The sequence below is a fragment of the Microtus pennsylvanicus genome, chromosome 9 (genome assembly GCF_037038515.1).
Source record: "Microtus pennsylvanicus isolate mMicPen1 chromosome 9, mMicPen1.hap1, whole genome shotgun sequence".
Classification (NCBI taxonomy): domain Eukaryota; kingdom Metazoa; phylum Chordata; class Mammalia; order Rodentia; family Cricetidae; genus Microtus; species Microtus pennsylvanicus.
In genome coordinates, this window is record NC_134587.1 from 10,827,476 (window position 1) to 10,843,022 (window position 15,547).

General features: G+C 45.1%; 1 protein-coding gene across 6 annotated transcripts in view; it reads right to left on the minus strand.

The window, feature by feature from the left end:
* Positions 1-871: 871 nt before the first annotated feature.
* Rapgef4 (Rap guanine nucleotide exchange factor 4) overlaps positions 872-15,547 on the minus strand; it is a 257,925-nt gene continuing 243,249 nt past the window's right edge. For all 6 annotated transcript variants that reach the window (XM_075984894.1, XM_075984899.1, XM_075984900.1 and 3 more), the window contains 4 exons: positions 15,199-15,286; positions 14,727-14,791; positions 5,140-5,194; positions 872-2,095 (listed from right to left, as the gene is read on the minus strand). In XM_075984894.1, coding sequence (XP_075841009.1) covers positions 1,968-2,095; positions 5,140-5,194; positions 14,727-14,791; positions 15,199-15,286 — 336 coding nt within the window. In that variant the 3' untranslated portion in view covers positions 872-1,967. The remainder of the gene's footprint in view (positions 2,096-5,139; positions 5,195-14,726; positions 14,792-15,198; positions 15,287-15,547) is intronic.

Below are 15,547 nucleotides of genomic sequence, written 5' to 3' on the forward strand. Positions count from 1 at the left end.
GAGAACCAGGGCTTATTTGTAAGAACTGGATATACTATGCAGTGGCCTTCAAACTTATCTGAAGATTGTCTTCAAATTTTCTTGTCTTCATGGTTGTATTTCGGTCTATGGAGAAATAATGTGAGTTTGTGAGACTAGTACAGCCTAAAATACAATATGGACAAAAATAGACTTCCTTAAGAAATGAGCAGGTCCATAACAGGAAGAATCTGGGTATCTCCTTCTTCAGTATTTATTAACAGCTTCACACTGAGAGATAAGAAGATACCCCACACATGCAGGGTTACCACCCAGAGCCTCCTCTCGCCAGCAGCATCTCTGAAGGCCAAAGGGTGATGAAAGGGTGAACAAAATGAGGCTGATCCATACAACACGTATTGACCAGCCGCGGAAAGGAACGCACGACTGACCCAAGCTGTAATGTGGAACAATCACAAAGGCATTATGTTAAATGAAAGGAGCCAGACACCAAAGGCTTGTATCGCGTGATTCCAATTAGCGGAGGTTCAGAGCGAGCTCTTATCGACGGAAGGTAGATTAGGGTTGCCTGGGGTTGGGAGGAGAAATGAGAAATGAATGCTAACGACTGTCCCCTCTGCAAGGTGACAGTATGATGTCAGACAGTGATACTGGTTTTTACAACATCAGGAGCATACTCACTGGAAGGATTATTGTATGATTTTGTTTCAAGTAAACAACAGCAACAAAAACCAAGTTCAGGCTGAGTGTGAACTTAGCATGCACAAGGCCCTGAGTTCTGTCCTCAGCACATGCACAAAAATAAATAAATAAGTGGTAAAAAAAAAATCCAGCACCCACCATACTTGAAAGTGAGACTTCCTGTATCCAAGAAAATGACAACACAGCTATGTCTTGTCAAGGGTATTTAATGAAGATACTGGCTGTTATTTACAGAAGAGATATGTACAGACAATGCCTACACATTAAATGTAGTCTAATTGTGAAAACAGGAAAAAATGTATTCCAAAATTTCATACTAAATAAAATAAATAAAAAGGAATCATTTGGCACAATGTCTATCATGTAGCGAATAAATAACTCTATACCATTGATCACACGACCTATTTACAATCTATCTGAAAGTGCAAAACAATTGCTGAAAATTAAGATTTTTTGTAGTAACATTTAAGTCCAGAAAATACGGTTTTCTTCATCAGTAACAATAAATTTGTAGAGGAAAGGTTTTTAATGCCCAGGAAAATATCTCAATTTTGAAAAACGTTTTGTGCATATTGTGCTCTTCTGGATGCTGTTCTCCCTCTTAATGCCGACGATATTAAGAGCCTCAGTGTTTCTTAGCAGTTATTACATACGCGATCCTGATTTGGAAATTTGTAAGAGTTACAATTTACAATGTAAACATATTTTCTATAGTATCATTCTGAAATTACAGACCAAATAGCCACGATGCTTCATTGTATTGTGGTGTGGGTTCTAGTCCTTCAGAGGTAAGATTATGAAGATGGAGGAATACGACCTATAAGTTGGACTTTTATGGTTCCTCCACACCCTCCCCAGACCCCATGCCTCAAATCAAGGTGCTAAGTGAAAAAAAAAACCATTTAATTATATCATCATCAATGTATCTAAGTCAAACCCACCAGGCACAGTCTCCTACCGCAGCCTGGAAGGGGATGTCAGGGGCTTGGCATCCCTCAGCAATCGCGTTTCTTCGTGTGAGCCTGATGACGGCATGGCTGGAAATGAAGAAGGGTGACTATAAAGGATGACCCCTAAGCTACGGCAGGTCAGCGTCACACAGGTCCAATCTCTTCCTCTCGTGTGGGATGCTCGGAAAGCTGGGTGTGGCCCTGAGGGGGTCTCGGGATGTGTCTCTGCTCATTCTGGAGAATTCTCTAGTGACAACACAGTAGTCGCACGCACACAGGGCGTTTCGGAGAGATTGTGGACCGGAGACAGAACACCGCTCAGAGCCCTTCGCGTGCCTAGGGCCTGCGAGGCTCTAATCTGTGTGACATCTGTGATAAAGTTCTCTGGTTGTCAATCACATTTAATTGCCGTACATAACTCCGGACATCCTGATGGTTTTTATTAGCTTGAGCGGCGTCGGGATCTGTTAAAAGAAGAGCAGGCAGAGTTGGCATTGCCTACTATCTGCACGTGAGATGCGGCTTTATTTTCCCCACTGGCTGACCACATTCATCACAGATTCCCTGGGTTCTGCCAAGACCTGGCCACGCACCACATCCACAGAACTGCTTCGACTTGGTTGGTCCCTCTGCTCCCTCCTACCCTCCAGTTTTCCTTTCTTCCCTGGAACCATCTCTTTTGATCATTTTCTTTTGCATTGCACACCGGGAAAAAAAATTAAAAAGGGTACCAAATAAAAAGGGAAGCATCTGTCTGATGGCCCTGTGGCAGATGAGAATTGTTTTCCCTTCCCAGCTCACCTCTGTGTCTCACACCCTGTCTCCACCTCCTTTGATCCAGATGAGGACCAATGTCAAAGATACAGTTTCATTAGTAACTCCCAAGAGTACTTAACACCTGGATCGCATTGAAGCGAGCCAGTGGGCATCAGGCCTCGTAGGCCCCCTGAGCTTGCACGCACATACAGCAGCACTTCACTGTATGCCCCTGGGCACGGTCCAGACTTGGGACAGGCCACCTTCTGGCTAATTGATGACTTCTAGTACAGCTTTCTTCTCTGACGTGACTTGCTCTGATCTATTTTGATCTATCCATGTGAGCACCTGGGCTATCAAAAAGGTAAATGGATTTTATTCAAACCAGGACTCCAAGGAAATCTAACACCCATAGTTCCTACACACATTATTTATTAGAATGAAGAAGGCCAGATTCAAAAGCAGAGTGGAAAACTAGAAACACAGAACCTTGGGAAGTGGCTACCTGGTGGCTCCTGAATGCAGCCACCACATAGGAATCTGTGTCCAGACCAGCCAGGTCTTCCCTGTGTTTCTCTGTTTCTTCTTTTTATCCCTCCTTCCCTTTTCCTTTCATTCTTTTTGAAACAAGGAGTCTGAATTTCTCCCCTGTAAAGTTCCCCAAATTGAAATGGAGCCCCTATAGGCTGTTTATACACAGCCCAACCCTCTGCTGCAGTCCATGGGTCAGGGACTGATCCGGGGAACTATTCTTTTCTCTAGCAGTCAGCAGGAGTGGCCAAGTTGGAATCTGGACTCTGGACTGAGTTCTCTCCTCCCACCCCAACGCTGCTTTCTGAAGTCCAGTTGCTCCTGCTAGATCCACCCACAACTCCACAAGACAATCAGAACGCCATCTGCTTAAGGAGTTGGAGGGGGATGAAGCAGGTCTGAGCACAGACGCAGAGACAAGCTACAAAGGCCCCTGCTTGCTGTAAGAACAAACTCATCAGTATAATTATCACATATAAATAATACCACAGCGACCCACAGAACACATTGTGCTTAATTTCCTCCGCTTCCCACTGGCAGTATACTCTGCATGTACAATGTACTGTAATTACATTGTATATATCCCCACAATGTTTATGAATCTATTCCTATAGCTTTATCTATAGATTGTTGACTTCAGCGACGAGCAGCTGCTGTTTACCCGCAGTTGCTGATAAGTTCAACAAATGCACTGGAAATTTATAACAAAAACATGAAAAATCCTTCACTTTTCTCAAAGATATGGAAGAAGGTAGAATTTACTGCCCAAGAGGCTGGTGAAGCAAGGCTGATTCTTCTGTGGCTCCTGTTTGGTTCTAGAACCTCCCTGAGAATCCTTCCCAAAGGCTCTGAGCCCTCTCCAGCACACAGGACTTTGCATGTGATTTTGAGAGTGTTTTGGAATCTTCTGAAGGGACGTGGATTCTGGCTAGTAAAGCCTGTTTGTTGTAACCGGTACTGCTTCTCCCCACTCTCAGCCGATGTATGGTCCCGTCTCTCACACACAGAGTAAATCACTATAGGGAAGGATGTGAGGTGCTTGACCGCTGGCAGGATCCAGGCCGGAGGGGTTGGTAACATGCAAGACCGTTCTCATTTTCAGGAACGAGAGGGCACGGTTGTATGAATTAAGCTTTTTTAAAGCCCTTCTCACTCCCTAAGCCAAGATTACTTTCTCTAATTGTTTTTCTTTCTTTCTTTCTTTCTTTCTTTCTTTCTTTCTTTCTTTCTTTCTTTCTCCTGAACATTAAAAAAAAATGAAGCGTGAGTAGCTCTGGCATTCTATGTTAGCAAGCTCTGGCTTTGGGCCAGAGCCACACTACAAAGAGCGTACCACTGTGATTTTTAAAACAAGAACCTGTCAGTCTCTTAAGACAGGATCTGCTGGAGAGGATGGTGAGGTAGGCTGCTGTCTTATCTGTGCCATCGGCTCATGTTAAGCTAAAATGCCAGCCTCTCAAATGACTCACACAGGGGCATTAGCATCGAACTTCAAAGGGTTCACCTGCTCTCTCCCAAACCAGACAGAGGGAAGAAAGCTCTAGACCTTATCCCAGGTCCTAGGCCAGCAAAGACAGCAGCACCAACCTAGTGTGGCCAGTTGGCACGATGAGGAAACTGAAGTCCCAACAGTTTAAAACAGTCATCTGCTAAGAGTAATATTTTATACCTACAAAAGCATAGCACTGGTACTTATGACATATGGCCAACATTTAAAAGAATACCTGGGAACACTACAAACGTTATATAAAATTCTGCCATGGGACTTTTTGCCAATGTGTTATAAACATTAATGCATTTTCGAGAGACAATAAATTATCTTCAGTTTATAAACAATGGTGCTGATTTTCCAAGGGTTGCTAAGTTCCTTGGCACTGAGCAGTGCGTCACATCAAGAGCGGCCCGGGGAGGCAGGCTTTCACGGGCCTTTGCAACCTGTTCTAACTACATCGGCAGGAGCAAAGGAAGCTCCTTCAAACCCACTCACTGAAAGAGCATTCTGACCCATATTTTCTTGTGTTACAGCAACGTGACTATATCTTCTTAATCTTATAACAGCCAAACAAAGTTCTTAGACCCAAGGCACATGTGTGCTTCATGGTCCAAATTCCATTTGACACAGTCAAATGCTATCCAGACTCCTAGGGTGTCTTGAAAGTCTCATTAGAAAGGACTTAATCGCAACCACATGCACGGCAGCATGCCGTAACTCAGAACTTACTGAAGGGCTGGCTTCTGTAGTACCGCACGGTTCTGGCAGTATTGGCGATCATGCGCTGTGAGGAAGAAGAGAAGGGAAATGGCAGTCAGTTTAGTGCGTGATCTGCCAAGGGGGAAAACATTAGCTATTCCAACAACACTTGGTATCACCGGAGACAGCAGCATGCCCTGGCATGCCCTGGCATGTTGACGCTCGGAAGGCACCTGGTTGATATGTAACTTGCAGAGTGACGTTAATGAGGCATCCTAGTACAAAGCGCTTGCAGGTAACGAATATTCATGGCTTCATGACACAGCTCTTTGTCTTGCCCTGGGGCTGTGCCTCACATTGTAAAAGTGCACCTGACACTCTACTTTGATGCTAAGAAACTGCTTCCCCTGTCCTTTGAAACTATCTAGGATCTGAAGGAGGTTAGCTTTCAAGTTTCTCCCAGTTAGCAGGCAGTGAGGTGGTAGATTACACGGAACAGGAAGTCCGAATATTCTGCTTGGGGTTGTTGCTGCTCACTATGCTTTCCTGACCCTTGTCAGTGCCAGAAAAAGTTTCTGTTTCAATCTGAACTCTGTTTTCCTTCCTTTTTTGTTTTTACCTCCTTATATTTATAACACTGCCATATAAACATTGTAGGAAGCCAAAATGGTAAGAATAAGTAAAACCATGTAGGTTATAAACTCAAGGGGCAAACACATTTTTATTCTGGTGCATATCCTTCTGATTTTATAAATATATATGTATTTGTATATATGCTTGTATCAGGCATATATCTGAAAACAATATAAAAATAATAAAAATGGTTTTGGTTTCTTGAGAAAGGGTTTCTCTGTGTAGCCCTGGCTGTCCTGGAACTCAGAGATCCACTTCCCTCTACTTCCACCGAGTCCTGAGATTAAAGGTGTGCGCCACCACTGTCTGACTAGCCTTCTAATAGTTTAGAAAGGAACATGCAAATTCATTTAAAAAGTTAAGTCATACTCTGCATGTATATTTGATTTTGGTTTTCACTTCTACATTGCACTGAATTATTCCCCACGCCATTTGCATCTTAAACATTCTCTAAGCAGGACCAAAACTCAGTTGGCCTTTGTTAATTTTGTCAGTCAGAGATCTTAATTTCTTTAAGGCTTTGGTTGCAGTAAAAATTTAAAAGAGCATTTTTTGTGTGTGTTGCATACAGACACAAAGGAAGCAGAAGGGCTGGGGGATGGGGCCTAGTGGGAAAGTGCTTGCTGAGCAGACGAGAGGCCCCAGACTTAGTGGAAGAAAAGGATAGGCACCTCTACTGCGAAGGCTAGGAACAGAGACCTCAGACTCCCACAGAAAAACCCTGGTGAGGCCTAAGCACCATTCTTCAGCCAGATGTCAGGTTTTGTTTAAGCTACTCAAGCAGCAGCTTGGCTTGGAAGTCCCTGCTACTGGACTTGGATTCTCAGATTCTGAAGGGAACTCTGCAGAGTGGTGGATGAATAGCTCTCTCAGCACACAACTGGAAAGGTTCCATCTGGGTAAAGCAACCCCCTATTTCCAAGGAGCTATGTAAACTAGTCCCCACTTTTCGCTCTCATAGGCCTTGGTTTTGCTAATGTGCAAGAAGATGCCTTTGAGGCGACGACGGAAGAGCCAAGGCCCACAGATGTGTATACAAGAGCATCACAATGTACGCTTGCCGTTCCCTTCCATTGCAGGGCTCTGGCAAGCGGAGGCAGCACGTGTCTGTGTGGGACGCTTTCTCCCACACAAAGAGGCCATCGGAAAAGTTGCTCAAACTTTACTTTCATAAAGGATCCTAAAGACCAGCAGGACTGTTGATGGGCATGAGAAACAAACGACCAGTACCTCCAAGGAAACGTAGCATACAATGTATAATTAGCCTCTGGTATACGGAGCCCCAGAATAAACAGTAACTATGATAATTTCCCTGCTAATTTACTTTAAGCTGTTTCTTCACTCCTCTGAAGGCTCTGCATCGGAAGGGCACAAGTATATTCCATGTAGAATTATTGTAATTCTTCAGATATTGAATGGAGTGTAATTACCGAAAACCCCATGAAATGCTGCCAGTATGCCCCTCTGAAGAATAATAAAACAATTAGCAGAGGTCAGAAACCTCTTCCTATACCATTTTGTAGGGAGTAATTGTTCTGCTTTTTAGTTTTGAAAGATAAAACATCTCATTCTGACTTTAGTTTTAGTCTACTCTTTATAGCTATCCTCTGAGGCTTCATAATTCTTTAGCTCATTATGTAGTTTAAAATGTGAGAACAATTGTTCAAATCTGTAATTTCTAGCCCCGAAGTTCATTTTACCCTTCCAAATCTTTGATTAATTTTCACAATGGTTTTAATTTTGACGTATCCTTTTAATTGTATTGCCAAGATAACTTCAGCTTAACTTCAAAATCCAAATTGGGCTTTATAAGGAGGTCCATTCTTTCTCCACGTGAGGTCCACACAATAATGTTTAATGGTGTGAACTCCGTGATGTTAAGTGAGGCCACCAGCATTGCTGGCCAATCCGTGCTTATAGAATTTTCTAGGGGGCTGAAAAGGGGGGGGGGTTAACATATTTTAGCTCCAACCACTTTTGCTTTGCACCCATTGACACGTGCAATATTTAATATGCTACTGAGACTCCAGGAATCACACCCCCCCAGCATTCCAGGTGCATAATGCCTTCTATAGTCTGCTTATACGCCATGGCTTCCGGGTGTTCAAGTACACCCAGCAGTGCCAACGCACCACCTCCAAAGTCAACCTTCTCATCTATAACCATTTCTGAACTAGAAGTTCATTGCTGGTTGGAGTCAAAAGTATTTCTCCCTCTTCTTTCCAGTCAATGAGCTCTGGAACCTTAGCAGAAAGGTTAGTTCCTCAAACACATAGAATCGTTCCCTTGGTCTCCCTTATTCAACCTAAACACCCTGATTTTCCAGAGTTTTTTATTCAGCAGTTTTATTCAGTGTGTGTATGTGTGTGTGTGTGTGTGTGTGTGTGTGTGTGTGTAAGCGGGGGGAGGTTTGCTTTTTTTTTTTCTGAGACAGGGTGTTTCTCTGTGTAACAAACCTGGTTATTCTGGAACTCACTCTGCAGACAAGCTTTCCTCCTTTTCTTGAGCTGGCTCAGTTATACATCTAAGTCACAATTTGGATAAAATTACGTAGCTGACATCTGTTGGACGTTGGAGAACTAAACCTCACCGCCTGGTTCACTGGGCTGCTGCCCGGGTTCAGCTCTCTGCTCTGGCCATGTGCAGCCGATTTTGAGGACCAAGGGGGAGGATTTTACACTCATCTCCACTGAAACATATCTAGTTAGTCTTTCTGTCTTTTGTGTCTCCAAGGACCTCGCTCCATGTGTCATCTTTGGTGGCAGACAAGATTATCCGTGGTTGCGCTCAACTGAGGGTGGCTGAAACTGAAGTTCAAGAGACCTGGGTTTCGTTATCCAATTCCCATCACAGGCAGAAAGCAAAAAAATTACACCCTAGATTTGGAGGTTTTGCCAGAGCAGGTTGGCCAGGCTGGAGCCGGCCAGGCAACTCTCCACAAGGCCAGGCCTGGGGTGGGGTGGGGGCAGTACAGGGAGGGGAGATGTGGGGAGCAAGGGGGGATGCTTGATTACTCCAGAGCAGAACATCAAACCTTTCTCCATCCCAACAAAGCTGAGGATTACGACTCCTATTAACAATTGCCTCATCACCAAAATGATTTGTAATTTGGGGTGATTGTGAGAACACCTCCATTGGAAGATGTTCCACGTTGGTGGGGTGGACAGGCTGGAACTCCTCATCAGAACCCCTGAAATAACTCTCTGGTTCTAAGTGCAGGCCTTTGGGGCTTGTTTACACCATGCAGGGCTGAGAGATGGACCCAGTTGAGGCTGAGGAATTGTCCCCAGGATGAGCATGTGCTGAGAGCTCTCAAAGGCAAACGGTGGTGCTGTGTGAAAGGCTGTAGCCGCGTCCAGGTATTTATTTCTCGTTATAGCTGAAGACAGATGCAGAAACAGATGTCTTGCCCGGGGCCTAAGAGAACAATATGGAGATGAGCGGTGCCCGTGCTTCACATCTGGGGTGATAAGCCAGACACGAATGTCCCTCAAGCTCTGAGGTAGATATTGATCCTTGGATCCAGTGGGGTGGGAGGTGTCTTGCTCAAGGCCTCCATCTCAGCCATTTACTGACCTGTCAGCTAGCCTTTCAGGAGAAGAGTCGCCCAACCAGGTCTTATCACTCATCTCTCCATACCTGTATGGACCTGGGCTTATCTGCCAGGCCTCTATGCTTCCCAGTCTTTCTAGCTTCTTCCTGCTGACCCTTGGCTCTGCCTGAGCTAGCTCACCACTCCCGGTGTTGCTGAGAAGGTTCAGGCTTAGGTGTCCAGTGTTCAAGCTCAGACTTGCAGGCCTCCTGGCAAGACCACCTGCTACAGGCTCAGACACCACCGCTACAGCCTCCCTGGCCTTAGGCCATTGGCTTCTCAGCTAGGAGCATCCTGAGAGTGCCCCTTCTAGCAAGTGTCTGTGGGAGCAGTTTTTGCCTCTCCTTCTGTTGACAGTTAAGATATCAATACTTCTTATTCTCTTTATTTTGATTTTCAAAGAAGATCTTGCTCTAGTCCAGGCCGGCTTTGAACTCATGACCCTCCAATACCGGCACCACTGCTCTCCTTGCTTGCCTGGCTCTCTTTTTTCCTCTGACATTTCTGTCCGGACTGCTTTGAATCTCTCCGTCTCTGTGCTTATCCAGGATAGGCCGCCTACAGCTCTTCCATGCTTAGCATATATAACTAATAAAATTTATACACAATAGACTGCTCCATATTCAGGACACAATTTTCCCCAATAAGAAGGTACAGAAATATATAGTCGCTCTTCTACAAAGATTATGCCAATAGTAGCAACAACTGGTTATGCACACAGTAAGGCCCAACTTCCCAGAACTCAACCAGCCTTTGCTGTATACATTCCTGAAGAAGCCTAAACTTTGTCCCCAGGGGTGGAACTTTGTTATCCAAAGGATCTGTGACACACACATCTGTCATATATAATATCCACAGTCTGTTGTACATAGGAAGGCCATGGGACATCACAGCTCAGGCATATGTGGAGTGTTGTGTGCATCTCTGCGCACACTGAAGGAGATCGGAAAGACCCTGAAGGACAAAGTGCCATGGGGTGGGGGAGGGGAAGAATAATGTGCATTCTGGAACAGATAGCTAAGGGAAAGAGAAAGACATCCTGAGTCAACTCTCAGGTTCGTGAAATGCAAAACATGACACCCTTGCTAACTCAATTTCTAACAAACAGAAAATGCTTTTGGTTATCATTTTTTGTCATAGAATCCTTTCCAAATGTCCTTCCTCATCAAGTGATATTTCAATGGAAATATCACTGGATCATTCTTCTATTTAATGATTATTTCTTGCCTACTTAGAATACACCAGACACATTTATGGACGCTCATGAAACAGCAGAGGACAAAACAGACCAGATCCCTGGTCCACAGCCCTCACCTTCTAGTGGGGCGGACAGATGAAGAAGAGCAAGCATGACCATATCAGACGGTAAGAACTACTCTCAAGGCTGAGCAATCACTCACAGCGCTTGATGCGAGAGAGCAAAGGCAGATGGGGAGTCAAGGGCACCCACTCAGAGAAGAAGCATGGGTTCAAGCCTGAACCAAGGAAAGAAGCCCTATACCTGAAAGCTGGGGAGAGAAACCTCTCAGGCAAAGATGGCAGCTAGAACAAAGGACTCGAGGCTGGAAGAGAAAGAAAGAAGGACAGCTTTGCCAACGTGGGCTCTGTTCAGAGTTGAAGTCTGAGAGGATGCCCGATGGGTACTTAGCATGGCTGGATCTTCTTATGTGACTGTATGCAATGCGGTTTTCTCTGCTGCTGACATGGCTGCAGAACTTCTCAACCCAGCTGCTTCTTTAGTGCATGTCTTTCACTACTACCATGACCCCTGCTTTAATAACTTGTTAATTTTTAGTATTCCATGTGTTTTTATCTTATCTTTACAACAGCATATATTCTAAAGGACAAGGACTACTCTGTAAGGTTTTCCCCACCTAGTGAAATCCCTTCCCTGGGCACTCTCATCTGCTCTGTTGCTTTGAAGCATTCTCTTTGGAAAATCTGCATTTGTCTTAGTCTGTGAAGTCTATATAAAGTGTGTTAGTCCCCAAAGTATTCCTATAGATTTCCTTTGAATTGAGAAGGTCTTGGGCACCAGGCAAATTTGAACATTTAGATTTTTACCTAAGGACTCTTTTCCATTGCCGCAGGTAACAAAGCCAGCATTCCACAACTGCTGCTGGAAGTCACACTGTTGCTAATTATATAATGGAATGCCTAGAAATGCCCAGCTGAAAGGATTCAAAACATCTCTCTTCCTTAATAAGCTTCTGTTCATGTTTCCAGAAGTCTAGAAGTTTCCTCTAGGCTTCTCATTCCAGAAAAAAAAAATGACTACTTCCCAATCTTATTCTTAAATAAATATACCTAAATATGGCTATGTCTGAAATAGAACCAGCCTTCCAGTATTGCAGCAACTGTACCTATCGGTGTGCTTTCTGTAGCCGGGGAGAGTGGCAGCAGGCCAGCGCTTATCCTCCAATCCACAGCCAGTCTACCTTCCGAGCCTTATAAATATTCATACATGCCATAGAAAGCTATGAGGAGCTTTATTCAAACACACTCCTTTATGTTTCCCCCCAAAGAAAGAATGCCTGAGAATTTTTCTTTTTTTGCACTAGGACCAGAGTGTGAATTCTCTTTTGTTCATACCCACAGATCCTGAAAAGCAGTATGCAACAAATTCTCTAATCCTCATTCATACCTCAAGGGGGAAGACACTCAAAACAAACAAACAAACCAAAAATTTAGCATTGGCATGCTGGTTTGCTGTCCCCTTGTGAGGGCAGCTCTACGGAAAGGCATTGGTGTCCCTGGCTACCCTGGTGTCTTCTGCCCCCCGTCAGGGGTCCCCACTGAGGACAGAGCCCAACAGGTGCACAGACTGCCAACCCTGCTTGCACCTGGGCCTTGCTGATGGATGATTGACAAGAATCGAGAAAAGACGATGCAACCTTCTCCAAGATACTTAAGAGGAACCGTGTATAATAGTGATGGATGGGGTGGTGCCTGGAGGGAGGGTGGGCTGACTGAGGGGAGGATAGAGTGGAAAGTGGACCAACACTGATTGGTCAGTGTTGATGGATAGATACCACATTGATCAGTCAATTTTGAAATTCATTTTCTAGTAACATCTAACTCACAGAAGGGCATTTCCAAAATCGAACTATCTGGTAACACAGTTTATCAAGTCAAATCAAATCAAATCAAACTTAGAAAATTGCCAGTATAGAGGACTAAAGGCACTTGGCCAAACCTCTCCCTCCCTCTCTTTCACAGCAACAGCCTCTTTAATTTCTAATGAGGCACACACAGAAACCCCAAATGAGAGCTATGTTTTCTAGCCTTCCTTTCAAGTGACGACATTTCTAGCCACAAGGTGATGAAAGTGACCAGTACAGCTTCTTCCCCCGCTTTAATGGGAACAAGCGTGCCCTGCCCCAGCCCTGTCCCCTTCTTCATGGCTGGAATGTGGGCGTGATGGCGTCCCATCATGGACCACGTGAAATGAGAAGAGGGTTGAAGCCAGGAGCATCAACTGCTCCTCTGAGCAAAGCTGCTATGCTCACTGAAGACTTTGACATGCAAAGAAACAAACTTAACTGTGCTTCTAAATTATAATAATGTCATCCAACCCGTCATTAATCTAGGCTTGGGCATTGTAGCTGCGATGCCAGCTTAACTAATCAGTGGCTGTTGAACAAACATGGCCACCCAGAGAGCAGAACAGTTAGGGCCTCTTTGCTTACTGCCTAGCAGGGAGGAGTTCATGGCTGTGGATCTGAGGTACAGGACATGAGGAGCCCTACTCGTGGGTCATCTTGACTTTCCTTCTCAGGCTATGGAGAGGACACACTCTGGGAACTCAGAGACAACTCTCAGCCTCCCTGGGAGACGGCTGGCTCAGCTCGTGCTGCCAACTTTGCTTGCTCTGGCCCGTCTCGTTCATGTTAGCAGTCCTAAAGTCAGTCGATTCTCCAGGGAATGCTGGGCTTCACATCTCTGCCTGTATTTTATAGCCCAGTGGTTGGCTTAGCTTTTCCTTGATCTTAGAATGTTCTGTATAAGTGACTCAGGAGGCATTTTCCTACTTGCTAAACTGTCCACTTTGGAAAAACAAGCATTTGTCTTTCTCAGAAAGGCTGGGGAATGTTTAGCTCTCTATGCTAACAAGTGAGCAAGGAATCACTATTTGCCCATGGTGCAGTGTCTTTGAGGAGAGTGTGCTTATAGTCTGCTTCCTCAAAAGTCTAAGGCAGTGGACTTGAGCTGTGCTTCCTAATCACAAGCTTATATGAGCAGGGCTGAGCCTTAGCCCGCATACAGTGAGGTGTTTCAAATTCTTCCACAGACATACACGCTAGCTTGACTTCAAGAGACAATTGGAATACAGGTTTCTGCTAAGACGTCTCCAGCACTTTCTGATATACAGGAAGACTCACGTACCACTGTCATCTACCATCTACCAGCCTAGAGGCGGCTAAAGCAGGCACGAGCCCCATTTTTTTGTTGGGGAAACAGACTCACACAAATCATGAGGGACGCAAGGATGGAACTGAGTACTGACCCCCATGTCTCCCAAGTTCCAAATCCCAGGCCACGTTCACAGTGCAAAACAACCTTGGGCAAATGCTTACCCCTTGGGGAAATGAAGCTCTACCACTCTGTCCCTCCGGGCGACACGCAGCCCAGGGATTCGGAGACCGTGGGGCGTTCCATTGACATGGACTGTGCCGCTAAAGAAAGGCTCTGGCAAGGGCCGGCCTTATTGCTTCACGGAGGGTAAGGACACAAGCTGCAGGGCACCTTCGCCAGACTCCCTCTTCTCTGCGTGGGGGCGGGGTGGAGGAGAAGGGGCTGGGAAATACGGACTAGGCAAGGGCCAGTTTCCCATTTGTTACTGACATTTCATTGTTGTTGTTGTTGCCCTTGCCGTCGTTATGGAGATCTCGGAGCCTCCAAGTCCCCTCACTGAACTTGAGTGAACTTTATGAGACTAAGCAATCCACACTTAGATTAATACCCTGCAATAAAGACCCGCTCGGCTGCGGGCGCTGCCTTTCCCCTACAGGCACTCCCGTCAGCCTTGGCAGAGAAACATTTCAAAGGCGTCCTGGGGCGGTCTAGCAGCACAGACCTCACCAAACAACCAGAAACCCAGAAGTCACTCTTGAACATGCGTGCATTTTAACAACAGGCATTGGAGGGACGGAAACACGCGGGCATAAAAAGCCGGCTGCCGCTGAGAGCCAAGGCACAAATACCATTCAGCTCCACAAAAGAGTACTGACAGCAGAAGGGGGAGCCAATCGGAACCAAATGTTTCAAAACTCCTTTCTGTATAACTACCTTTGTAACATGGCAGCACACACAGACGTTATTTGCCTGATTAGTACAAATGCAAATTTTATTTGAAAAAAAATTGTGGTTAAGGTTATAATACGGCACCTACCATTTTTTCAAAGTTTACTAGATTGTCAATGAAAGTCTTGTTCCCCTCATGAGTAAATGTCATATCTGTAAAGAAATAAAAGCCACATTCTAGTCACTAACCGAAATATGTCACACTAAGAAAGCACAATAGCACCATTAGCATATGCGGGCGGATTTGCATAACACTGCCGTTGAAAAAGCTGATAATAGTTTCTTTTATGTTAGGTGTTTAACTTTCCAAATCACTTTTACCTGAGGTTAGTAAAATCTCTAACATAAACCGTTTTTTCACTCACAAGGCTTCAGAAATCACAGGCGTTTCCTACCACCGCCTTCCCACCTCCCAACCCTTTCAGGACGCTTAGACCCAGGAATGGGAATCAAGACAGGCAGTGTCTTTCTGCCAGACAACCCTCCCAGAGGGTGTCTGTCCTTCATCCTCACCCCTCCAGTGCTCCCTCCAGCCTGGCCTGGGTGTGTCTTGAGATTACCTTTAATGAGCAAGGGCATGAAAGGGATGATGGGAGGATCCAGTTTCGCCGCTGTCAACCTGTAGGCCCTGTGGTTTCTGGAAGGATCCTTGGGAGAAACAAAGTGTTACTGGTCAGTGGTGAGTGACAGAAACCACACCCCCTTTTCTAGCCTCCTAGGACACATAGCCTCAGCATCCCACAAGCGGGTATTTGGGGTGAGATGTAACTATGGAAGAAAGGCAGATTTAAACAGGTTTGATTGGTTTTAAAACAACTTCACGGATGGATGAGACAGCATTGCATGTTTGTTTTCACTAAGGAGCCTACAGGAGCCAAGGAGAGGCATCCTTTTGAATGTAAAATGAAC